General features: G+C 45.1%; 1 protein-coding gene across 4 annotated transcripts in view; it reads left to right on the top strand.

Annotated features, from left to right (window-relative positions):
* OBSL1 (obscurin like cytoskeletal adaptor 1) overlaps positions 1-26,901 on the top strand; it is a 118,543-nt gene that overhangs the window by 7,307 nt on the left and 84,335 nt on the right. For all 4 annotated transcript variants that reach the window (XM_073647300.1, XM_073647303.1, XM_073647302.1 and 1 more), the window contains exons 3-8: positions 277-543; positions 2,026-2,286; positions 7,059-7,334; positions 8,051-8,323; positions 17,849-18,121; positions 21,700-21,972. In XM_073647300.1, coding sequence (XP_073503401.1) covers positions 277-543; positions 2,026-2,286; positions 7,059-7,334; positions 8,051-8,323; positions 17,849-18,121; positions 21,700-21,972 — 1,623 coding nt within the window. The remainder of the gene's footprint in view (positions 1-276; positions 544-2,025; positions 2,287-7,058; positions 7,335-8,050; positions 8,324-17,848; positions 18,122-21,699; positions 21,973-26,901) is intronic.

The following is a 26,901-nucleotide window of genomic DNA, read 5'->3' as shown; positions in this document are numbered from 1 at the left end:
GAAACGCTGGGCGCTCCCTCTCTGCTCTTCCATAAGAAAAATACCGACGGGGAGGGAGCCAGCGCAGCGCCCCCCTTCACTCTCAAGTTTGAGGCGCCCTGTGCAGTTGCACAGCTGGCACGCCCCAAAGGCCGGCCCTGCATCCGGACATTTGTTTAGGTTTTTGCATTTGGCTTGTGAGAGTTTATTGCAGTTTGTACGGGGACATTTTGATTTTCAGATGTAGGATAAAATGAATTTGTGAGAATTATGACCCGCGATCTCCCTCTTCTCCAGAGGTGGGCGAACGTTTTCCAGCTCCATTGAGGGACGTAGCCGTGAGAGAGGGGCAAGACGCTGTTTTGGAGTGTTCAGTTCCGGAAGGGACCCGGACGTCCTGGTACCTGGAAGATCAGAGACTTCATCCAGGAAAACGACATCTTATGGAGGAACATGGTGCCATCAGAAGACTGATCATCCTAGGGACCCGGATCGACGATGACGGCGTCTATGTATGCCAGACTCATAGAGGAGCCCAGAGTTTTGCTGAAGTCGCTGTAAGAGGTGAGCTCCACATCCACTTTACAATGTATTAATGCATACAATGTATTTCATACTTAAAGGGCACCTTTCGCTGGATTTTTTTTTTATTACTCCTCCATTTGGTGCCGATCACTGATTCTGGAACAGTTTTTCTTTTTCTTTTGTGCCCCTCCGCTCCAAAGTTATGCCCTTCGTAAATAAAGATGCAAATTTTCCCTTCACCAACAGGGCGTGTACCCCAGAAGTGCTCTGTGGGCGTTTGCTTTTTCTTCTACAATAAGAACATGGCCACGCCCACAGAGATCTGTCATGTGACTCCAGCTGGTTGAAGGACAAATTTGCTCCATTGTTACCGAAAGCATAACTATGGAACAGAAGGACACAGATAAAAAAGAAAAAATGTTTCAGAATCAGTGGAGTAGCAGGAAATGGATGAAACAATCAGTTTATTAAATGTTTATTAGTAAGTTTAATAAAAGATATCTAGTGAAAACTCCTCTTTAAAGGGGTTGTTCCATCTTGGGCATTCATGGCATATTCACAGTGCATTGTGGGTGCTCAGATGTTAAATAGGACTGGTATCAGGCAGGCAGAGTCCCAGGCAATTAAAAGGGCCAGACTCACCTGTAGGCTGCCAGGAGCCACTAGTGACTATATGAGAGAACTGGAGTTTTGCATAATTTTATAGTGACTTATTTTGCATAATTATGGGCAAACCTGGTTCCCAATGTGGTGCCCTTCTTTTGACATATACCTTAATGTAAAGGCCTAAATTAAAAGGAATATATCAGCAGGTTTTTGCTATTTAATCTGAGAGCTGCATGATGTACGGGCTGAGTTCTTGAGTCCAGTGATGTGTCACTTATTGGACTGCATGCTGCAGTTTTGATAGAATCTCCGTCTTTTCTGCTGTAGTTGCAGCAGTGCTCAGAATGCTGAGCTATGTATAACTCCGCCCACACCCCTGATTGGCAGCTTCCTGTGTACATTGTCATCAAGCTGCCAATCACTGATGAGGGCGGGGTTATGCTGATTAGTTGGACTGCCTGGCACATGGCAACTAGTCCTGCAGTGATCATCTCCTGCTGATAAAACACTGATTGTATTAAAACTACAGCTTAGCATGTGACATATCCCTGGCATCAGGATCTCTGCCCCTACATCATGCTGCTTTCAGATTTCAGAAATAGAAAAAAACGTTCTGACCGATTCCGTTTAATATCATGTTTCTTCTCCATCATGGACCAATTAAATATATGAGAAACTATGTAGGGATCATGTGGAGACAGTAGGGTTTGCAGTGGCGCTGACCATTTGCCCACACGAGGCCCAGAAATTTATGATGGTGGCCCTGAGCTTATGTGACGTGACTGTGCTGCAAAAGCAGTAAAGCAAGATATGAGCGGTGTGTTATAGGTTTGTACAGTTTAAGGCTGCACTTTTCTATGAGGAGCCTATTGCATTATACCCACTCATGACCAGAATATGGCATTTCCCACTCAGGGCCCATTGTGAAGAAATTGCCCCGACGGTTGGAAGTTGCTGAAGGTGGAAACGCAGCATTTTGTGCCGAGACTGAAAGTGAAGTGGAGCAGGTCGGTTGGACCCGTGACGGGCACATCCTTTCCGAGGATCATAGAACGGTTGTGAAAAGTTTTGGGAGGACCCATGTGTTGGTGATGGTCGGGGTGACACAAAAAGATGCCGGTATTATACAGTTCCACGCGGGGCTCTCCGAGTCCTCCTGTCATCTCCGGGTGAAAGGTAAGTAAGACCAAAGGGTCAGTTATTGAGGAGTGACCCCTAGGGGAGTGTATAAGGTTGAGTGAAGACTCATGAAGTCTTGCGATGACCTGAGATTGATTTTCTTGTTGATTTCAGGCTAAGACATTGTGCACCCCGTGACTCCCCTATATATATAGATTAGTAGATAACTTACTGATCGTCGAAGGGGCCCCCATCAGTCCCGAAAATGGAGATCCTGTTTTAAAAGTGGGCTGCCGGAAATACTGTACTCGGCATTCTCTAGCAGTCCCATAGACAATGAACGGTTAGGAAACACGTGTTCACCGCACCATTCTAATAGGGTCATTTCAGAGTCCTGTTCTTGGGCAAAGTGGGGGTCCCAGCAGTCGGACCCTCACCAATCATTTATTCTGTAAATAAGTGATAATTTGCAATGTTGGGAGTAACCCTTTAAGGAATGTTAGACCTTGATACAATTCGGTGACACACGATGATGAGTAGGAGTTAATCCTGATTTCTTGGTACATGAGAATTCTTGGCATTCAGGAGGTTAATCTGCGGGTGCTGGAGACGTCGTGCAGTGCTGAGCCACTTCTTCTATGAATATTATTGGATTAACGAGATCCTACGTGGCGCTGGGACATGTCTGACTAATGAGAGAACCAAATGCTTCTCCGTATGTTCGTCGCTCAGAATCATAACAGCTCAATCTCTTTTCCAGTCCCTTGTGATGGATTTCTTCCAGTCTTAAAGTCGCAGACTCTCTCCTGTTCATCCTTTGCTTCTATATTAGGAAATTTTTTTTTCAGTAATTCCTTAAAGGGACCGTCAGGAGAACAAAACTGCTACATTGTGTTCTGAGAGGGCAAGGCATAGGGATTCTCTCTGTGACTGTGCCATGCTCCACCAGCGGCATAACACAGGGGGTCAGTTTTGTTATACACACGTGGTCAGAATTGTTGGTACTCCTCGTTTAATGAAAGAAAAACCCACAATGGTCACAGAAATAACTTGAATTTGACAAAAGTAATAATAAATTAAAAATCTATGAAAATGAACAAATAAAAGTCAGACATTGCTTTTCTGCTTCCACAAAAATTAAAAAAAAATTAAACTCATGAAATAGGCCTGGACAGAAATGATAGTAACCCCTGAAAATAATGTGACAACAGATACATGTTAAATCAAGTTGTGTCCACTAATTAGAATCACAAGTGTCTACAATCTTGTAATCAGTCAGTGGGCCTGTATATAGGGCTACAGATACTCACTGTGCTGTTTGGGGACATGGTGTGTACCACACTCAACATGGACCAGAGGAAGCAAAGGGAAGAGTTGTCTCAGGAGATTAGAAAGAAAATTATAGACAAGCATGTTAAAGGTAAAGGTTATAAGACCATCTCCAAGCAGCTTGATGTTCCTGTGACTACAGTTGCACATATTATTCAGAAATTTAAGATCCATGGGACTGTAGCCAGCCTCCCTGGACGTGGCCGCAGGAGGAAAATTGATGACAAATCAAAGAGACGGATAATACGAATGGTAACAAAAGAGCCCAGGATAACTTCTAAAGAGATTAAAGGTGAACTACAAGCTCAAGGAACATCAGTGTCAGATCGCACCATCCGTTGTTTGATCCAAAGTGGACTTCATGGGAGACGACCAAGGAGAACACCATTGTTGAAAAAAAATTATAAAAAAGCCAGACTGGAATTTTCCAAACTACATGTTGACAAGCCACAAAGCTTCTGGGAGAATGTCCTATGGACAGATGAGACAAAAATGGAAGTTTTTGGCAAGGCACATCAGCTCTATGTTCACAGATGGAAAAGTGAAGCATATCAAGAAAAGAACACTGTCCCTACTGTGAAACATGGAGGAGGCTTTGTTATGTTCTGGGGCTGCTTTGCTGCATCTGGCACAGGGTGTCTTGAATCTGTGCAGGGTACAATGAAATCTCAAGACTATCAAGGGATTCTAGAGAGAAATGTGCTGCCCAGTGTCAGAAAGCTTGGTCTCAGACGCAGGTCATGGGTCTTGTAACAGGATAATGACCCAAAACACACAGCTAAAAACACCCAAGAATGGCTAAGAGGAAAACACTGGACTAATCTGAACTGGCCTTCTATGAGCCCTGACCTAAATCCTATTGAGCATCTTTGGAAAGAGCAACTGGAGCAGTTTGCTCATGAGGAGTGGCCAAAATACCTGTCAAGAGGAGCAGAAGTCTCATTGACAGTTACAGGAATCGTTTGATTGCAGTGATTGCCTCAAAAGGTTCAACAAAATATTAAGTTAAGAAGAACCATCATTTTTGTCCTGGCCGATTTCCTGAGTTTAATTTTTTTTTTTAATTCTGTGGAAGCAGAGAAGCAATGTCTGACTTTCATTTGTTCATTTTCATGGATTTTTAATTTATTATTACTTTTGTCAGATTCGAGTTATTTCTGTGACCATTGTGGGTTTTTCTTTCAATAAACGAGGGGTACCAACATTTTTGACCACGTGTGTATACAAAAGGGATTAGGGGAGAGCGGACACAAGAAAATCAAGGATACCGCTTGTACAGATAAATGGTGCTCTAATACTATGTCATATATTTATAGGCTATTATATAGTCAAGCAAAGTATCTCACATGATAGGCTTAGATACTCCAGACCAGCAGACAGTGTCACACATTATAGGCTTAGATACCCGGCACCAGCAGGCAGTATCTAATATAATAGACTTATTTAGGTTATTGGATTAGATACACTAGTTCAGCAGACAGTATTACGCATGACAGGATTAGATATACTGGCTTAGTAGTCAGTATCACACCTAATAAGCTTAGATACAGTGGTTTAACAAGCACATCATACATGACAGGCTCTGATACACAAGCTGGGCAGACAGTATCACACCTAATAGGCTTAGATACCCCAATTCAGTAGACATCAACACATGATGTGGTCTTTGGAGCTTTTTGTGTGCACTTTCCCACAGATCCTATAATGTATCATATAAATATAGACTTTGGGAGAATCTCTGTATAATAATGAAGCAAAGGACGCTGCAACTTAAAGAAGCTGTAAAAATAAAGATGAAGAAGGGAAAAATGCAACCAAAACATCTATTTCTCCACCTCCCTCTGGAGATCCAGGAATGTCTGCAGCCTCGTAGATCTCTGCTGTAGAAATCTGCTAGAGAAATCAGAAGTCCCTCGTCTATTGCTTCTCCATGATACGTGGTAACAATGAAAAGTGTACAGCGGAAGGGGCAGGGGGTGATCTTGCTCAGTCTCTAATGATTGGTATTTTTTGTTCTCTCATATTTCATGTCTGTATTATATACTATTTATTCCTTCTCCATTATTTGGTCTTTCTTGGTCTCCATTGTTTTCTATTATTTGGTTACTATTGTTTGATGTTACTTGCTTTTCATTGTTTGTTTCTCCATTGTTTGGAATTCTTTTTCTCTAATGTTTGGAATTTCTTGGTCTCTATTATTTAATACTTTTTAGTCTCCATTGTTGGATACTACTTTATTTACCTTTGTTTGGATCTTCATCCATTGTTTGGAATTTCTGGGACTTTATTTTTTGAACTTTCTGATCTTAATTGTTTGGACCGTCTTGATTCTATTGTTTGGACTTTCTTGGTCTGCATTTTTTTTTTAACATTCCTGGACTCCATTGATTGACATTACTTGGTCTCTAATGTTTTTTTTTTATTATTTTGTCTCCTTTACTGGTCTCTGTTGTTTTGTATTAGATTGTTCTCTATTATTTGATGTATCCTGTTCTCCATTATTTGGTCTTTCTTGATTTCCATTGTTTAGTATTCGTTGGTCTCTAGCCTTTTCAATGACCATCATTAATTTGCATGTAGCATATAGGCAGTTGTTTAACGGTCGCAGTCGACACATCTAAACCCGGCATTAAAGTCCGTTTACACAGACGGACTGGCAACATGATACGACCTCCAATCGGTAAACTTTTACCAAGTAAAAGTCGTTTACATGCCAGGCAGATCTAAGTAAGCAATGTGTACGGAGCGATCTACACTAGGTGGCCATAGTGCTCAGTATTATGAGTCCAGTTTACCCAATGAATGATGCAATGCCAAGAATCATTATGTTTTCTGCTCGTACAGTGATTGATCGGCAGCATGTTTTTAACATGATTATCTTGCAGCACAAATGTCTCCAGTATTTGGTCTTTCTTGGTCTTCAGTGTTTGGATTTTCTTGATCTCTATTGTTTAACATTACACAATCTCCATTGCTTATTCTGAATTGATCTCCATTAGGCCGCGGGCACACATTCAGTATTTGGTCAGTATTTTACATCAGTATTTGTAAGCCAAAATCAGGAGAATAACAGTCAGAAAAAAAGTATAATAGAAAGACGTCACCACTTCTGTATTTTTGGCTCACTCCTGGTTTCGGCTTAAAAAAATAAACATGCGAACACGGCCATAGAGAAAAACTAGGAGATTTCTGCTTTTCCTAAAATATCTCCTAAATAGAGAAGTCTTTATAATTGTTTTCACCCTAAGAAAAAAGTTTAAAAGTTAAAAGTAGTTTAGCAACAGCCAGACATAGTGCACATCCTATCTGCTACTGAATGGGAACACAAAGTGGGGTTTCATACCAATTCCTAAATGAGGAACATGGTGCTCCACCTTTCCTTCTGGAAGAGGTTCTGCAGTAGCTGTGTTGAGTGTTATACAGAATATTGCTCTTATGACTCAACTTGTAACATAACAGTAAAAGGAATCTGGAATTTGACAGACTATAATTTTTTATAGCCAGAGGGTCGAGCATTGCCCCGGCCGCTGGAGAACCATCTAATAGGACACTGGATGCCGGACACCCCATGTGTCTCAGCTGCCAAGTGCCCAGCTCCGGGGCTAAAGTGCGCTGGATGAAGGATGGGCAGGAAGTGGAGGCAGGAGGACGCGTCTCTCTACAGTCAGATGGTAGAATGAGAAGACTTCTTATGTCATCCCTGGACCCGTTAGATAGCGGGACATACACCTGTCACCTGGGTAATGACAGCACCAGCTTCACCATCACTGTGCCTGGTAAGAAGCCAAAAATTATCCTCTCTTTATAATTGCAGAATGGTCATTTGCAAAAATACACAAAAATACACATGCTCATTTCCATGCTTTATGGTAAAGGTGGACGGTGTCCATGTTGATCCATGCTGCCTTCTGAGAACCTCTTCTCCATTGGCTCCATGAGCCCTGCAGCTACTAATGATGGCCCTCCAAGTCTCCCGTCTGCGTACCCCTATTACACCTGCCAGGGCCTAATTGAATGTCTGTCAGTGTTACGTACGTAAATGTAATATGTTGCAATATACAAAGTATTAAACAATCAGATGATCAAGTCCACTAGCAGGGCTAAAATAAAGTTTAAAAAAAGTTTAAGAAAATATATTAATAAATATTAAAAAAAAGGAAAAATAAACACTAAAAACTTTTCTTCCTAATTAAAATTGCTTTACTGTGTCAAAAAATATAGGTAAAAATAAAGGACCTTTAATTGGTACAGCCCTGCCCATAATGACCCGAACTATTAAATGATCACATTATTTAATCCCCATAATGAACACAACATAAAAAAGTAAAAAATTGGTGTTTTCTATTCATCCAAAATTATAACAATAAAAGTGATAACTCAAAAAAACAAGACCTCACACAGCTCCATTAACAAATAATAAGGAGGTTGTGGATCTAAGAAAATGGTAAGATACATTTTATTTATTTCTAAATTCTTTTCATTTTGTTTCCAGAGCCTCCAGTGAAGATCATAAACACCAGCGATACCACAGAGCACAAGTGCGTGAGCGGAGAAGCCCTGGTGCTGAACTGTGAGGTGTCCAGGGAGAACGCTCCTGTGCGCTGGTACTGGGGTGGGGTGGAGATGGAGGAGAGCGAGAACATCAGGTTGGAGTCAGATGGGAGACATCATAGATTGGTTATTATGTGCACCAAACCAGAAGATGCTGGAGAGTTTGTCTGTAACGCTGGAGAAGACTCGGTCTTCTACAATGTGTCCATTTCAGGTGAGTAACAGACAAGACATCTGATACGGCTATAGAAATGAAGAGATAAAAGATGGGAACTCTGCATATTAGTGTCTGTCCAGCTAGAAGTGCACCACGCACTTTTAATGATATTGTAATGTTGTGCGGATTTGGAGCAGTTTTCCTTGTGTGGCTGTGGTGGACACACGGGGATGAACTCAAGAGATGAAGGAGTTCAGGATCCAATATTTATTGAACGGTTACAAGGTCAACGCGTTTCAAAACTATCCAACTTCTTCCTCAGGACATAACCATACTCCATGGTTACTCGTGTGTCCACCAGCAGCGCGATGAAAACCGCTCCAAATCCGCATAGCAATACTCCAGAGCTGCACTCACTGTTCTGCTGGTGCAGTCACTGTGTACATACATTACTTATCCTGAGTTACATCCTGTATTATACTCTAGAGCTGCACTCACTATTCTGCTGGTGCAGTCATTGTGTACATACATTACATTACTGATCCTGAGTTACATCCTGTATTATACTCCAGAGCTGCACTCACTATTCTGCTGGTGCAGTCACTGTGTACATACATTACATTACTGATCCTGAGTTACATCCTGTATTATACTCTAGAGCTGCACTCACTATTCTGCTGGTGCAGTCACTGTGTACATACATTACATTACTGATCCTGAGTTACATCCTGTATTATACTCAAGAGCTGCACTCACTGTTCTGCTGGTGCAGTCACTGTGTACATACATTACTTATCCTGAGTTACATCCTGTATTATACTCTAGAGCTGCACTCACTATTCTGCTGGTGCAGTCATTGTGTACATACATTACATTACTGATCCTGAGTTACATCCTGTATTATACTCTAGAGCTGCACTCACTATTCTGCAGGTGGAGTCACTGTGTACATGCATTACATTACTGATCCTGAGTTACATCCTGTATTATACTCCAGAGCAGCACTCACTATTCTGCTGGTGCAGTCACTGTGTACATACATTACATTACTGATCCTGAGTTACATCCTGTATTATACTCCAGAGCAGCACTCACTATTCTGCTTGTGCAGTCACTGTGTACATACATTACATTACTGATCCTGAGTTACCTCCTGTATTATACTCCAGAGCTGCACTCACTATTTTGCTCGTGCAGTCACTGTGTCCATACATTACATTACTGATCCTGAGTTACATCCTGTATTATACTCCAGAGCTGCACTCACTATTCTGCTGGTGCAGTCACTGTGTCCATACATTACATTACTGATCCTGAGTTACATCCAGTATTATACCCCAGAGCTGCACTCACTATTCTGCTGGTGCAGTCACTGTGTCCATACATTACATTACTGATCCTGAGTTACATCCTGTATTATACTCCAGAGCTGCACTCACTATTCTGCTGGTGCAGTCACTGTGTACATACATTACATTACTGATCCTGAGTTACATACAGTATTATACCCCAGAGCTGCACTCACTATTCTGCTGGTGCAGTCACTGTGTACATACATTACATTACTGATCCTGAGTTACATCCTGTAGATGTTTTATTATAAAAATGAAAAACATAACAAAACAATAATAATAATAACAGAAACATAACAAAATAAACAATGTAATGAACTGGTCCAGCCGCTCCCTCTCTCCTCACACACATATTATACATATATACACAATAATAACTACTTACACTGTGACATCTGGTCCGGTTACCAAAGAAAATAATAACCACAAACAATAAATAAAATAAACATAAACAAAATAAACAATAGCTGACAAAATATATACAAACTTTTTTTTTTTTTTTAAATTAATATAAAATATAAAATAAATACTAACTATACAAATATATACAATACTAAACAAAACACCCCACACTCAAGCCCACCATTCCCAACCCCGGCACTGACCTGAGAGCTGGTCCTGTGTTTCATGCCTCAGTCCATGTCCAACGTCCATAGGCCAGATCAGGCAGTGCCAGTTTTTCCCCCAAATAACCAGTGTCCCAAAGCCTCACAAGATTAACCCACCTCCCCCCTTTTCCCACCACCCAACCTAACACCTACACCCAAACCCATATATACAATATATACAGAAACAAACAATACAATAACAAACAATACAATAACCACAATTGACAAAGCCCAAGTTCGGCGTCTGCAGCCCTACATCACTGTCTACTGATCAAAACAAAACAAAAATCTATGGTGTCAGCAGCAGCCCACCACCAGGAGAGGAGATGACCAGACTAGGGCACACTAAAAGAAAAGCCCCTCCAGAGGAGAGCGGCCCTCTGTGTACCCAGTCTCTCATACTCCAGAGAACGCACCTTCACCAGGTCACCGAGTATGGTCCTAAACACATCGTCCACTGGGAGGATTTTCCGCTGCGTCGATACTAAGCACCGTGCGTTCCACGTGTGATACCTAACCACTGTGCTAACTAGAAATAAGGTGCAGCGGTCCCGACCACCCAGGTCCCCGAATGCTCCATAGGCCCATTCCGCATAAGAGAGACCGGCCAGCTGGGGCCAGCCAATGGAGGCGCCCACCCTGTTGTACACTTCTGTGTTAGAGGGACAACGAAGCAGGAAATGGTCCATGCTTTCAAGCATGGTACCACAATGCTCCCGAGGACAGTTCCTGTCCTCAGAGCTCCTACACTTCAGATTGTCCCTCACACACAGTTTCCCATGGAAGCAGCGCCAAGCCAAGTCCCAAACCTTCGAGGGGATCCTGATAGAATTCAAAAGATCCCGACTTGGGCAATCCCTGAGCGCCAGAGGCCTCTGAAAATGGGTCAACAGAACCCTTTTGTCAAGGAGCTTCCTTGGCAGAGTCCTGACCTCCCACATTCCCAGACCCCACCGGCGAATTACCTTCAGAACAACGGTAGCGTAAGCCGGGAGATGTCCATGCGGTGTGTGTAGATCCTTCACTTGCTCTCCTGTCTCCCATTCCTGGAAGAAAGGCTGAAACCATCCCTTACAGGAGAATACCCACGGAGGAGCCCTCTCTTTCCAGAAGTTTGCAATATTGATCTTAATGAAGGTATTCACAAGGAATACCACAGGGTTGACCATGCCCAACCCTCCTAGTCTCCCCCCGGCAGGCCATACCTCAGAAGGACAGACCAGAGGTACTCATGATTAACCCAATCAAACGCTTTTGCCTGGTCCAATGACAGCATGTACCCCTTCCAGTGACCAGCCCTACCCTGCTCCACTGCCTCTCGGACACAGAGTACAGCACTAATTGTACTGCGGCCCAGAACAGAGCAATGCTGGGCTCCCGAAAGGAGTCGGGGCACAAATTTCACCAGTCGATTAAACAGCACCTTTGCCAAAACCTTCCTGTCTGCATTGAGAAGCGCTATGGGACGCCAATTCTCAATGCAAGATGAGTCCTTACCGTTTGATAAGATGATCAGGGCAGACCTCCTCATTGACTTTGGCAGAGTGCCCGAGGAAAGATACTCGTTGAATACCTCAGTCAAGAGGGGAACCAAGGCGTCCTTAAAGGTCTTATATAATTCAGATGTTAAGCCATCTGGACCGGGAGATTTTGTTTAGGGCAAGCCCTTCAATCGCCAACTTAACTTCCTCTTCCCTGATCATCTCTGTCTAAACGCCAAGAGAGGGGTCTACCCCTGGTTCGGGGACGGCTTCAGCCAGAAAAGCCGACATCTCAACCCAATCCAGATCCCTCTTCCCCAAGAGGTGCGAGTAGAAGGATCTGATGACCTCCAGGATCCCTAATCTGGATCTTTTCAGGGAACCCGCAGTGTCAACCAGTCCTGTAACAACTTTACTATTCACTGACATCTTGCAGTTTCTGTAAGGGTCGGGCGAGCGGTACTTCCCGTATTCCCTCTCAAAAACCAAAGATGCGTGTCTATCATACTGACACCTCATTAGCAAAGATTTCACTCTGGAGATCTCCTCGCGGCTACCTCCAGTTGAGACAAGATGCTCGAGTTTCCTCCTCAGGCCCTGATACAGGCGGTACCTGTCCAGGCTCCTGTCCAGGCTCCTGTCCAGGCTCCTGAGGCCCAAGAGCTGGCGGTAGAATCTCGCCACCCTTTTCTTGAACATCTCCCACCATTCTGACTTACTACTACAAAGATCCAGTAAGGGTACCTGGCTCTGAAGAAAATCCTCAAAGGACTGTCTTATCTTCACTTCTTCCAAGAGAGACGAATTGAGTCTCCAAAAGCCTCTTCCGGGGGGTCTTTGTAACATCCAGAGAAAACAAAATTAAACAGTGATCGGAGAACTCCACCTCAACAACAGATACTGCTGAAGAGACGGCTTCCTCCTTTAAATAAAACCTGTCTATCCTGGACCTACAGTTACCTCTATGATAGGTGAACCCCTCGTGGCCTGCGGTGTGTCGGATGTGGACATCCACCAGGCAAGCCTCACTAGCTATACTATTAAGGGTGACGCTATCATAAGTCAGCTTGTCTCTGGAACCTCCTCTATCCCGGGGCCTCGTGACAGTGTTAAAGTCCCCTCCAAAGACGACCTGCCGACTCATAAAAAGGTAGGGCTTGATCCTCATAAAGAGACACTTCCTGTCCCACTTAGATTGGGGACCATAGATGTTAATGAGCCGGAGCTCTTGTCCCTTCCTGAGGACATCTAATATCAGGCACCTCCCCATTTCTAACTCAATAACCCGTCGGCATTCTACCGGTGCGGAAAAAAGGACCGCCACGCCGCTATACGGCTCGGCCGCAAGAGACCAATAGGAGGGCCCGAGTCTCCACTCCCTCTTAGCTATAAACACCTCTGCCATATTTGGCAGCCTGGTCTCTTGCAAAAAAGAAAATGTCAGCTTCAACCCGGCTGAGAAAATCAAAGGCCGCAAATCTAGCCATATTTGACTTAATGCTGGTGACATTAATGGATGCCAGCGTCAACGGAGTGGGTACCGCCATCATTGGTGATTGAGTTAGATGGCTTTCTTCTTCTCACTCTTCCTATCCTCTGCTTCAGACGAGGAATCCTTCCCCCTCTTTAATGACACAGAGGTGTCCATTCCCACATTTTTCCTTCTTTTTTCGTCCTCGTCTCCGGACTCTGGGCCAGTCCCTCCCCCCAAGGACCTTGCATCCCCAGGAGAAGGAGACTCGGCGCCCCCTGTAAGCTCCGCCGAAGCCGGAACCTCACCCTCAGCCTCCTCCTCAGAGGAAGAGATGTTATCAAGGGCTTAGAACCGGTTAGAAAGACCATCCAGAGGGGAGTCAGTTTTACCTTCCTTAGGTATCTTGGTCAGAGCGGGAGAAGATGTTTTATCTCCCTTCATTCTCTTCTTTTTGGTGCCAAGCTTACGCTTGTTCTCTAGCCACCGCTTATTATTCTCATCCATACTTTCATAATGGGAGGATTCCGAGGCAGAGGCGGTTTCCTCCCTGTGGATCCTCCTGACCTCCTCATCCAACTCATTATCCCTCGGGGCCTCAGCAGCAACACTGGCATCCAGGACAGGGGCTGACCCCAGTAGCCCGGGGCTCGCCCCGCTCCCTCTCCTGTCTGCGCTTGGTAGCTGGGCAGGCGTTTTTTTATTGCTCTTCTTCCCTGGCCCCTCTGCTCCCCCACCCCTGCTAGTCCCCTCCCCAGCAGAATCGGCCCCACGGCTTTCTCCCACCGGGGTCTCGACTGCATTAGCGAAGGAGCGAGGACAACGGCTGAATGGGTGACCTAACTCACCACACAGGTGGCACCTAATCTCCACACAAGAGGCAGAAAGATGGCCGACACCCCCACACAACGCACATTTCTGCACAGTGCAGTTTGCACTGAAGTGTGTGGGGTCGCTGCACCTGTGACAGAGCTTCGGTTGCCCCTGGTAGATGACCAGGATACGATCCCTACCCAGGAAGGCGGATGATGGAATGTGGGCAACCGTACCACCTGAACGTTTAAGTTTTGCCATAAATGTCCAGGCCCCTGACCAGATACCAAACTCGTCGCGGTTTTTCCTTGGCATCTCCACCACCTCTCCATACCGACCAAGCCACGTCATGATGTCATAACAAGAAAGCGACTCGTTACGAGTCATCACGGTCACTTTCTTGATCTGGTTTTGGCGATACACTGATCGGCAAAGTCTCGCCAGCCGGGCTCATTTTTTTCCCAACTCATAATTCGTCCAGAAGAGCTCAAGCCCCTCCAGCAGAGCAAAGCTGACATCAAACTCAGGCGTGGAATAGGGATGTATCAAGACGTAGATGTCAATCACCTTGAAGCCCATCCTCAGCAGGAGCTCCACAACTTTAGACCTTGGAGGACATGCATCACTGCCCCTCCACCGAAGACGGACTACATTCCTACGCACACTGCCTGGCCCAGCTGTTGGGAGGGACCACACTGTACCCCCCCCTTTTTGCTCTCGGAAGGCCCCGAGGCCATGCCTCTCTATCCAGAAGGATAGATCAACCTCTCGACCCTCTACCATTAGTGATCTCTCCCCCTTCTTTAGAGCCTCCAGAAGGCGCCGCTGCAACATGCCGTCCCCAAAACCCGGAGATGAGGAGGATGCCCTATTTGCCCCGGAGGTGACACTGGCATAACTCTGGACAGGTGTTGCCACCACCGGGGGGGCAACCGGACCAGTGACCACATCAGCCCCAACAGCATCACCATTACCCACCTCCATCTCAGCCTCCACCAAACCAGCAACCACACCACTACACAATGAATTGGCCTCATTCACACCCACCACCACCACATTCATTCCTGCTGGACCAGTAACAATGGTGAATGACATTTTGACCTCCGCATCATCAGGCACAAGGGGCTCAGTCACCTCCACAGAACTGGAGGAGACCTCACCCCTGGTCTTGTGTGTGCCCTCCACATCATCAGTCGGTAATTTCTGTTTGGCATTCGGTATAATGATCTTTAGCTGTTGTGAGGCGCCGCTGATCTTTAGCATCAGGATCTTCCGGACCAGTGACGCCAACACAAAATAGCACTTTCGTGGGAGGTCTGGAACTCTCAGCCTCAGCAGCCCCCTCACACTGCCGCCGCTTCTCAACTAAGTGATCAGCGGCAACAGCATTCAGAGGCGCCGAGGCTACCGGAGCTGCCCCCGACACCGGGCAGCTCCCCCCTCCCACTGAGGAGCGCACCACAGCATCATGGCCTGACCGAACACCCGCCGCCGGGCCGCCCTCACTGTCCAGCCTCTCGGCTGATGCACCTCCTGCTGCGTCCCCGCTACTACAAGCAGAGACGGAGCTCTGCGCCTCACTACCACGCTGTGCAATCTCCCCGCGCCTTTGCACCGGATCCACAGCAGAACCCAGGCTGGGCTGGGCAACGGGGCTTATACAGCGAGCTGAGCCTGCCACCAACTCAGGGGGTACAGGGAGGGGGGCATATGCGTATCTTACCGCTTCCTGCAGCTTTGGCTTTGTCTTCTTCGCCTTTTTGTGGCCCCCAGGTGCCTCTTCTGGTAAATCATCATCAAGATGGAAGTTTTGGAGGCACACTGGGGACTCCAGGAGCCTTATTTCTGCCATTAGCACCCCTCCCTGGCCGCTGCTGTCACTGTCCTCCCCAGAGCCGGCAGATCTGCGACCGGATGTCATTGTCGCCTGTCCTGCGGGGAGCACGCTGCACGTGGCATGCGGGTGACTTTGCAGGCTGCCAGGTGGGGCTTCCTGCTGGTCATCATCACTCTCATCATCCACCTGGCTCTCAGGCTGCAGCCCCATCTGCCTTTGCTGGCTGGTATCAGCCATTTCTCTGAAGCTGTCTTCATTAATTAGTTTTTCCTTAAAAGGACCACTCTGCTCTCTGATGGTGGCTTTCCTAAGTTCCAGCACATTAATTTCAGATGTTAGCCTCTCTACCTCCGCCTGGAGTTTAGCCTTCCTCTGTTTGGATTCCCCCGCAGCTTTTGCGCTTGTGCAGCGCAGCTCCTCCCGAAGTCTCCTGACAAGCTTACTTGCATCTTCATACTCACGGAGGTGGATCATGACCCGGGAGGCATAGGTGGACACAGACTCCCGGGGTCCCTGCAGCCCCCAACCCCCCTCAGTGAGGTCGGCCTCACCTCTGTGAGCACTCAGCTTTCCTCCGGAAGGAGCGCCATCATGCACACCGCTGTCAGGCTTTACCTCCATGCTGGAAGCCTTGCGGTTTCTGGGAGTCTCCACAGTCCCGGGGGGAGTAGGAGCCACATTGCTGCGACTCCTGGTGGAGCATCTCACCACCGAGTCCTCCGATGTGCAGGCCGGTTGCTGGTTTCTTCTGCCCCCCGCCGGCCTGGTTCGGGAAGCAGAAGCCTGGGACTTGGCTCCATCACTCATCCCAGGAATCCCACTCCCTCCCTGGGTAGGAGAGAGAGCAGATCCCCAGGTGGAGAGGTGTTGGTTCTCAGGAGAGCTGGAGCACACAGCAGGATCTTCAGCCACCACACCCACAATCACCACAGTGAGCAGCAACTGATTAGAGCTGCACTCACTATTCTGCTGGTGCAGTCACTGTGTACATACATTACATTACTGATCCTGAGTTACATCCTGTATTAATGTTACGGGTCCGGGTGGTGGAACCTCTGTGCCATGGTACAAGGAGGGACCAGAGGGGCATAACTAAGTGCCTACCCGGACCGACCCTGGCTACACGGCAGCTTAATCGACTCCGTGAACTAAGGAGGGACCGAGCAGGGGGACCAGGTGCCACTCTGGGACCGACTTTGTGTGAGAGCAGGCGACTCCCATGGGACTGATGGCAGAAGCCGACAGGCATGGCAGATGAACATGGCAGGTAGACAGGCAGGTGATGCAGGCAGGCTTGGCTGGCAGACTGACAAGCGAACACGGCTGGTAGACAGGCTGGTGGACAGCACTAGGACCTGAGGGCTGGAGAAGTGTTTAGTACACAAAACAACAACTTTGCACAGGTACCTCCATTTTTGAGGAGGTGCCTTAAATAGGGGCAGTCCTCCGGGGACTTTTGAGGATGGCGCGTGTGGCCCCTTTAAGAGGGAGGGAGCGCGTGCCCTAAGTACATTGCCCGGGATCTGCGCGTGGTGTGCGCACCCCGGGCAGATGCAGCAAAGAAGCCAGAGGACACCTGACCGGGACCGCGGCAGTGAGCGGATCGGCGTCTCTGCCGGGCAGGAGGCAGAGACGCCGACGCTACAATTATAGTCTAGAGCTGCACTCACTGTTCTGCTGGTGCAGTCACTGTGTACATACATTACATTACTGATCCTGTACTGATCCTGAGTTACATCCTGTATTATACTCCAGAGCTGCACTCACTATTCTGCTGGTGCAGTCACTGTGTACATACATTACATTACTGATCCTGTACTGATCCTGAGTTACATCCTGTATTATACTCCAGAGCTGCACTCACTATTCTGCTGGTGCAGTCACTGTGTACATACATTACATTACTGATCCTGTACTGATCCTGAGTTACATCCTGTATTATACTCCAGAGCTGCACTCACTATTCTGCTGGTGCAGTCACTGTGTACATACATACCCTATTACAATCTTATTTCTACAGATCCTCCAGTGAAGATCATAAACACCAGTGATGACGTGGAACATAAATGTGACAGCGGAGAAGCTGTGGTGCTCAGCTGTGAGGTGTCCAGGGAGAACGCCAATGTGCGCTGGTACCGGGATGGTGTGGAGGTGGAGGAGAACGTGAACATCAGGGTGGAGTCAGATGGGAGACATCATAGATTGGTTATTGTATGTGCCAGACCGGAGGACTCGGGGGAGTTTGTCTGCGACACTGGAGATGACTCAGTCTTCTACAATGTGACGGTGACAGGTCAGTGACGAGTGTCAGAGCGTTCACACTTCTGTCTTCAATGAACTAATTCCAATATCTAGAAGTCTGAAACCAGAGATAGAAATAGCGCTTGATACAAACAGCCGGACGTTTAGGAATTTAGAGGGGTACAATAAGGGGGAGAACTGGAGAAGGGGCTGAATAAGACAACGGGATCACACTTAAGTCTCCCCCATAAACCTGTACTTCCTCACCATAGGCATGCACAGTGAAAGATTTGACCTAATGCAATTTAAAAGTCGTATTTGAAAGAAAGTGAAAAAAACAAAATGTGGTGTCGCTCAGAGCATTGAGTCATCCTAAAAAAAAAATTACTAATGTAATCTGTACACGATGCATTTCCCTAAAAGAATTGTACAAGACATGAATAAATTAGAAGTCCTCAGCGCCCATCACATCACGGGAAAGTTCTTCTTTGAGAAACAATTGTAACAAATTTTTCCAGAAGAGTTCCTATATGTCACACACGGGTGGCCAATCCTAAGGACAGACGCCTACAGATTTTTTTTTTCAGGAATAAAAACATTAATTATGATGGTGAATAATGTGGTTTCAACCAGAGCTGAATTCATAAGTCTGCAGTATTCAAAAGCTATTCTCCCATGCTTGTTTAGTAAAATGAAGAAAAACAATTACCAATACATAGGCATAACTGTACAAACAAAAAAAAAGTTAAGAAAGATTCTAAAAAATAAATGCAAGGAATTTTTTTTTTAAGATTTATTTTTTTTTTAAACATTTTTTTAGGACTTGTTTAGAAAACCCATTTTCATGTGCCTATTAGAAAATCCTGAAGTTTTGGAAAGTTCTGTTATGAAGAGCATCTCTCTCTCGCTCTACAGGACCCGTCCTCTCCTGCTTTACAGCACATTCATCTCAATGTACTCTGTGTCATTCTCTGTTTCTCCTGTGGGGGCACTGTGGAGAAATTGATCATTTACTGGCACATTTCTCCACAAATTACAGCTGTGTCCCTGGAAACTTAGCTGTCAGCATCAGTGGCTATATTTCAGCAAGTAGTATGTAACTGCTGAAAGGGCACAAATTAAGCTTCCACAAAAATTAAAAAAAGGAAGAAATAAAAAAAGTGAAAAAGAAAGTGTATATACATACATATATATATATATATATATATATATATATATATATATATATATATATAATATGTATACAGTACAGGCCAAAAGTTTGGACACACCTTCTCATTTAAATATTTTTCTGTATTTTCATGACTTTGAAAATTGTACATTCACACTGAAGGCATCAAAACTATGAATTAACACATGTGGAATTATATACTTACCAAAAAAGTGAGAAACTACTGAAAATATGTCTTATATTCTAGGTTCTTCAAAGTAGCCACCTTTTGCTTTGATGACTGCTTTGCACACTCTTGGCATTCTCTTGATGAGATTCAAGAGGTAGTCACCGGAAATGGTTTTCACTTCACAGGTGTGCCCTGTCAGGTTTAATAAGTGGGATTTCTTGCCTTATAAATGGGGTTGGGACCATCAGTTGTGTTGTGCAGAAGTCTGGTGGATACACAGCTGATAGTCCTACTGAATAGACTGTTAGAATTTGTATTATGGCAAGAAAAAAGCAGCTAAGTAAAGAAAAACGAGTGGCCATCATTACTTTAAGAAATGAAGGTCAGTCAGTCCGAAAAATTGGGCAAACTTTCAAAGTGTCCCCAAGTGCAGTTGCAAAAACCATCAAGCGCTACAAAGAAACTGGCTCACATGAGGACCGCCCCAGGAAAGGAAGACCAAGAGTCACCTCTGCTTCTGAGGATGTTTATCCGAGTCACCAGCCTCAGAAATCGCAGGTTAACAGCAGCTCAGATTAGAGACCAGGTCAATGCCACACAGAGTTCTAGCAGCAGACACATCTCTACAACAACTGTTAAGAGGAGACTTTGTGCAGCAGGCCTTCATGGTAAAATAGCTGCTAGGAAACCACTGCTAAGGACAGGCAACAAGCAGAAGAGACTTGTGTGGGCTAAAGAACACAAGGAATGGACATTAGACCAGTGTAAATCTGTGCTTTGGTCTGATGAGTCCAAATTTGAGATCTTTGGTTCCAACCACCGTGTCTTTGTGCGACGCAGAAAAGGTGAACGGATGGACTCTACATGCCTGGTTCCCACCGTGAAGCATGGAGGAGGAGGTGTGATGGTGTGGGGGTGCTTTGCTGGTGACACTGTTGGGGATTTATTCAAGATTGAAGGCATACTGAACCAGCATGGCTACCACAGCATCTTGCAGCGGCATGCTATTCCATCCGGTTTGCGTTTAGTTGGACCATCATTTATTTTTCAACAGGACGCTGACCCCAAACACACTTCCAGGCTGTGTAAGGGCTATTTGACCAAAAGGGAGAGTGATGGGGTGCTACGCCAGATGACCTGGCCTCCACAGTCACCAGACCTGAACCCAATCGAGATGGTTTGGGGTGAGCTGGACCGCAGAGTGAAGGCAAAAGGGCCAACAAGTGCTAAGCATCTCTGGGAACTCCTTCAAGATTGTTGGAAGACCATTTCCGGTGACTACCTCTTGAAGCTCATCAAGAGAATGCCAAGAGTGTGCAAAGCAGTCATCAAAGCAAAAGGTGGCTACTTTGAAGAACCTAGAATATAAGACATATTTTCAGGTGTTTCACACTTTTTTGTTAAGTATATAATTCCACATGTGTTAATTCATAGTTTTGATGCCTTCAGTGTGAATGTACAATTTTCATAGTCATGAAAATACAGAAAAATCTTTAAATGAGAAGGTGTGTCCAAACTTTTGGTCTGTACTATATATATATATATATATATATATATATATATATATATATATATATATATATATATATATATATATATATATATACACACACACACATTTAGAGCAATGTATTTTAGGTAAAAAAAACGTGATTAAAAAAAGTACTATTAAACTGACAAATACTTGACAATATAGGGAAATGGTTGAAAAAAAAAAAAAGAATTTTAAAATGTATAAAAATCAGGAGACAAAATCAAAAGTTTTGAGGCAGGTTTTTTAATGAATAATTAACTACACCTTGGGTGCAAAGCCTGTGCGGCGTGCTACAGAGTTTTAGGCCCTCCACATGCCGCCATATGGTGTCTCAATATAACATTCTATCATGGGAATATTCTCCCTTCAATATAATGAACCGAATACTGAGACTGATGAAATCAACCACAATTTTTTTGGGAGGTAATATTTTATATAAGTGCAAAAGACCCAATCAGCTGCTTGGCCCCTGAGCGATTAGCTGTATTTATGTAGAAGTTTTCAATTTCTCTGCAGCGCCTCCGCAGGCAAAATTAAGAGTTACATGATCAACACTAAAAGTCAATGAAGCTCAATTTCCAGAGAAGGAAAATCTCTGGATAACTAATTTTGAACTGGAGACCCCTTTAAATTCTAATCAATATGATCCCTTTAATAACTATAGTCTGAATATAAGTCATATACCAGATCCCATTGCTCCAGTTGTTATCGATTTCCACTTTTTTCCACCCTCTTAGTCCTGTCTGTCTTCCATAGAACCCACTGTGAAAATAGTGAACACTAGTGACGATGTGGAGCACAAGTCCCTGATCGGTGAGAGCGTGGTGCTGAGCTGCGAGGTCTCCGGAGAGAATGCACCCGTGCATTGGTACAAAGATGGCGTGGAGATACAGGAGGGGGACAGTATTAAAATAGAATCAAATGGAAGGGAACGGAAGTTAATAATTTCTGCTGCAAGAACAGAAGACGCTGGAGAGTTTGTATGTGACGCTGGGCAGAATTCCATCTCTTACCATCTGACTGTGGCAGGTCAGTGAGAGTTACCACAACACCAACGTTTCCAGAAGACCTTTATCATCAGTGGTGTGTCTACCATAGAGGCAGGGCATGGAATTGATATGTTCACACTACAGGTGCCCATGTGGCAGGGACCTAACACAAAACCATTTTTCCTACTTGATGTAACATTGTCATATCAGTTAACTGCAGCCACCACTAGAGGGAGCTCACATTTTACAGATATACACAGCCACCACTAGGGGGAGCTCACTACTTACATATTTATACAGCCACCACTAGAGGGAGCTCACATTTTACAGATTTATACTGCCGCCACTAGGGGGAGCTCACTACATACAGATTTATATAGCCACCACTAGGGGGAGCTCACCACATATAGATTTGTACGGCCACCACTAGAAGGAGCTCACTACATACAGATTTATAGAGCCACCACTAGGGGGGCTCACTACATACAGATTTATACAGACAGTACTAGGGGGAGCTCACTACATACAGATTTATACAGCCGCCACTAGGGGGAGCTTACTACATACAGATTTATACAGCCACCACTAGGGGGAGCTCACTACATACAGATTTATACTGCCACCACTAGAAGGAGCTCACTACATACAGATTTATACAGCCACCACTAGGGGGGCTCACTACATACAGATTTATACAGCCGCCACTAGGAGGAGCTCACTACATACAGGTTTATACAGCCACCACTAGAGGGAGCTCACTACTTACATATTTATACAGCCACCACTAGAGGGAGCTCACATTTTACAGATTTATACTGCCGCCACTAGGGGGAGCTCACTACATACAGATTTATATAGCCACCACTAGGGGGAGCTCACCACATATAGATTTGTACGGCCACCACTAGAAGGAGCTCACTACATACAGATTTATAGAGCCACCACTAGGGGGGCTCACTACATACAGATTTATACAGACAGTACTAGGGGGAGCTCACTACATACAGATTTATACAGCCGCCACTAGGGGGAGCTTACTACATACAGATTTATACAGCCACCACTAGGGGGAGCTCACTACATACAGATTTATACTGCCACCACTAGAAGGAGCTCACTACATACAGATTTATACAGCCACCACTAGGGGGGCTCACTACATACAGATTTATACAGCCGCCACTAGGGGGAGCTCACTACATACAGATTTATACAGCCACCATTAGATGGAGCTCAATACATACAGATTTATATAGGCACCACTAGGGGGAGCTCACTACATACAGATTTATACAGGCACCACTAGGAAGAGCTCACTACATACAGATTTATACAGGCACCACTAGGGGGGCTCACTACATACAGATTTATACAGCCACCACTAGGGGGGCTCACTACATACAGATTTATACAGCCACCACTAGGGGGGCTCACTACATACAGATTTATACAGGCACCACTAGGAAGAGCTCATTACATACAGATTTATACAGCCACCACTAGGGGGAGCTCACTACATACAGATTTATACAGCCACCACTAGGGGGAGCTCACCACATATAGATTTATACGGCCACCACTAGAAGGAGCTCACTACATACAGATTTATACAGCCACCACTAGAGGGAGCTCACTACATACAGATTTATACAGCCACCACTAGAAGGAGCTCACTACATACAGATTTATACAGGCGCCACTAGAGGGAGCTCACTACATACAGATTTATACAGTCACTACTAGGGGGAGCTCACTACATACAGATTTATACAGCCACCACTAGAAGGAGCTCACTACATACAGATTTATACAGGCGCCACTAGAGGGAGCTCACTACATACAGATTTATACAGTCACTACTAGGGGGAGCTCACTACATACAGATTTATACAGCCACCACTAGAAGGAGCTCACTACATACAGATTTATACAGGCGCCACTAGAGGGAGCTCACTACATACAGATTTATACAGCCACCACTAGAGGGAGCTCACTACATACAGATTTATACAGCCACCACTAGAAGGAGCTCACTACATACAGATTTATACAGGCACCACTAGGAAGAGCTCATTACATACAGATTTATACAGCCACCACTAGGAGGAGCTCACTACATACAGATTTATACAGCCACCACTAGGGGGGCTCACTACATACAGATTTATACAGGCACCACTAGGAAGAGCTCATTACATACAGATTTATACAGCCACCACTAGAGGGAGCTCACTACATACAGATTTATACAGCCACCACTAGAGGGAGCTCACTACATACAGATTTATACAGCCACCACTAGAGGGAGCTCACTACATACAGATTTATACAGTCACCACTAGAGGGAGCTCACTACATACTGATTTATACAGCCACCACTAGGGGGGCTCACTACATACAGATTTATACAGGCACCACTAGGAAGAGCTCATTACATACAGATTTATACAGTCACCACTAGGGGGAGCTCACTACATACAGATTTATACAGCCACCACTAGAGGGAGCTCACTACATACAGATTTATACAGCCACCACTAGGGGGGCTCACTACATACAGATTTATACAGGCACCACTAGGAAGAGCTCACTACATACAGATTTATACAGCCACCACTAGGGGGGCTCACTACATACAGATTTATACAGCCACCACTAGGGGGAGCTTACTACATACAGATTTATACAGCCACCACTAGAGGGAGCTCACTACATACAGATTTATACAGCCACTACTAGGGGGAGCTTACTCCATGTAGATTTATACAGCCACCACTAGAGGGAGCTTACTACATACAGATTTATACAGGCACCACTAGGGCCGAGCTTACTACATACAGATTTATACAGCCACCAATAGAGGGAGCTCACTACATACAGATTTATACAGCCACCACTAGGGGGAGCTCACTACATACCGATTTATACAGCCACCACTAGGGGGAGCTCACTACATACAGATTTATACAGGCACCACTAGGGGAGCTCACCACATACAGAATTATACAGCCACTACTAGGGGGAGCTCACCACATACAGATTTATACAGCCACCACTAGAGGGAGCTCACTACATACAGATTTATACAGCCACCACTAGGGGGGCTCACTACATACAGATTTATACAGGCACCACTAGGGGAGCTCACTACATACAGATTTATACAGCCACCACTAGGGGGAGCTCACTACATACAGATTTATACAGCCACCACTAGGGGGAGGTCACTACATACAGATTTATAGAGTCAACATTATGGGGAGCTCACTACATACAGATTTATACTGCCACCACTAGGGGGAGCTCACTACATACAGATTTATACAGCCACCACTAGGGGGAGCACATTACATACAGATTTATACAGTCACCACTATAGGGAGCACACTACATAAAAATTATACAGCCACCACTAAAGGGAGCTCACTACATATAAATTTATACAGCCACCACTAGGGGGCACTCACTCCATGTAGATTTATACAGTTACCACTAGGAAGAGATCACTACATACAGATTTATGCAGCCACCACTAGGGGGGCATATTACATACAGATTTATACAGTCACCACTAGAGGGAGCACACTACATAAAAATTATACAGCCACCACTAAAGGGAGCTCACAACATATAGATTTATACAGCCACCACTAGGGGGCACTCACTCCATGTAGATTTATACAGTTACCACTAGGAAGAGATCACTACATACAGCCACCACTAGAGGGAGCTCACTACATATAGATTTATACAGCCACCACTAGGGGGCACTCACTCCATGTAGATTTATACAGTTACCACTAGGAAGAGATCACTACATACAGATTTATACAGCCACCACTAGGGGGAGCTCACTCCATGTAGATTTATACAGCCACTACTACACAGAGCTCACTACATACAGATTTATACAGTCACCACTAGGAGGAGCTCACTACATACAGATTTATACAGCCACCACTAGGAGGAGCTCACTACATACAGATTTATACAGTCACCACTAGGGGGGAGCTCACTACATACAGATTTATACAGTCACCACTAGGAGGAGCTCACTACATACAGATTTATACAGCCACCACTAGGGGGAGCTCACTACATACAGATTTATACAGTCATCACTAGGGGGAGCTCACTACATACAGATTTATACAGGCACCACTAGGGGGGCTCACTACATACAGATTTATACAGCCACCACTAGGAGGAGCTCAGTACATACAGATTTATACAGCCACCACTAGGAGGAGCTCAGTACATACAGATTTATACAGCCACCACTAGGGAGAGCTCACTACATACAGATTTATACAGCCACCACTAGGAGGAGCTCAGTACATACAGATTTATACAGCCACCACTAGGAGGAGCTCAGTACATACAGATTTGTGCAGTCACCACTACAAGGAGCTCACTACATACAGATTTATACAGGCACCACTAGGAGGAGCTCACTACATACAGATTTATACTGGCAGTACTAGAGGGAGCTCACTACATACAGATTTAAAGAGCCACCACTAGGGGAGCTTACTACATACAGATTTATACAGTCACCACTAGGGGGAGCTCATTACATACAGATTTATACAGCCACCACTAGGGGAGCTCACTACATACAGATTTATACAGTCACCACTAGGGGGAGCTCACTACATACAGATTTATACAGCCACCACTAGGAGGAGCTCAGTACATACAGATTTATACAGCCACCACTAGGAAGAGCTCAGTACATACAGATTTATACAGCCACCACTAGGAGGAGCTCAGTACATACAGATTTATACAGCCACCACTAGGAGGAGCTCAGTACATACAGATTTGTGCAGTCACCACTACAAGGAGCTCACTACATACAGATTTATACAGGCACCACTAGGAGGAGCTCACTACATACAGATTTATACAGGCAGTACTAGAGGGAGCTCACTACATACAGATTTAAAGAGCCACCACTAGGGGAGCT

This window comes from Phyllobates terribilis, unplaced genomic scaffold, assembly GCF_046119375.1.
Source record: "Phyllobates terribilis strain yellow unplaced genomic scaffold, ASM4611937v1 Scaffold_9__5_contigs__length_417890890, whole genome shotgun sequence".
In the NCBI taxonomy this organism is placed as follows: Eukaryota; Metazoa; Chordata; class Amphibia; order Anura; family Dendrobatidae; genus Phyllobates; species Phyllobates terribilis.
The sequence above is the reverse complement of the archived record's forward strand: the minus strand, read 5'-3'. Positions and strand labels throughout refer to the sequence as shown.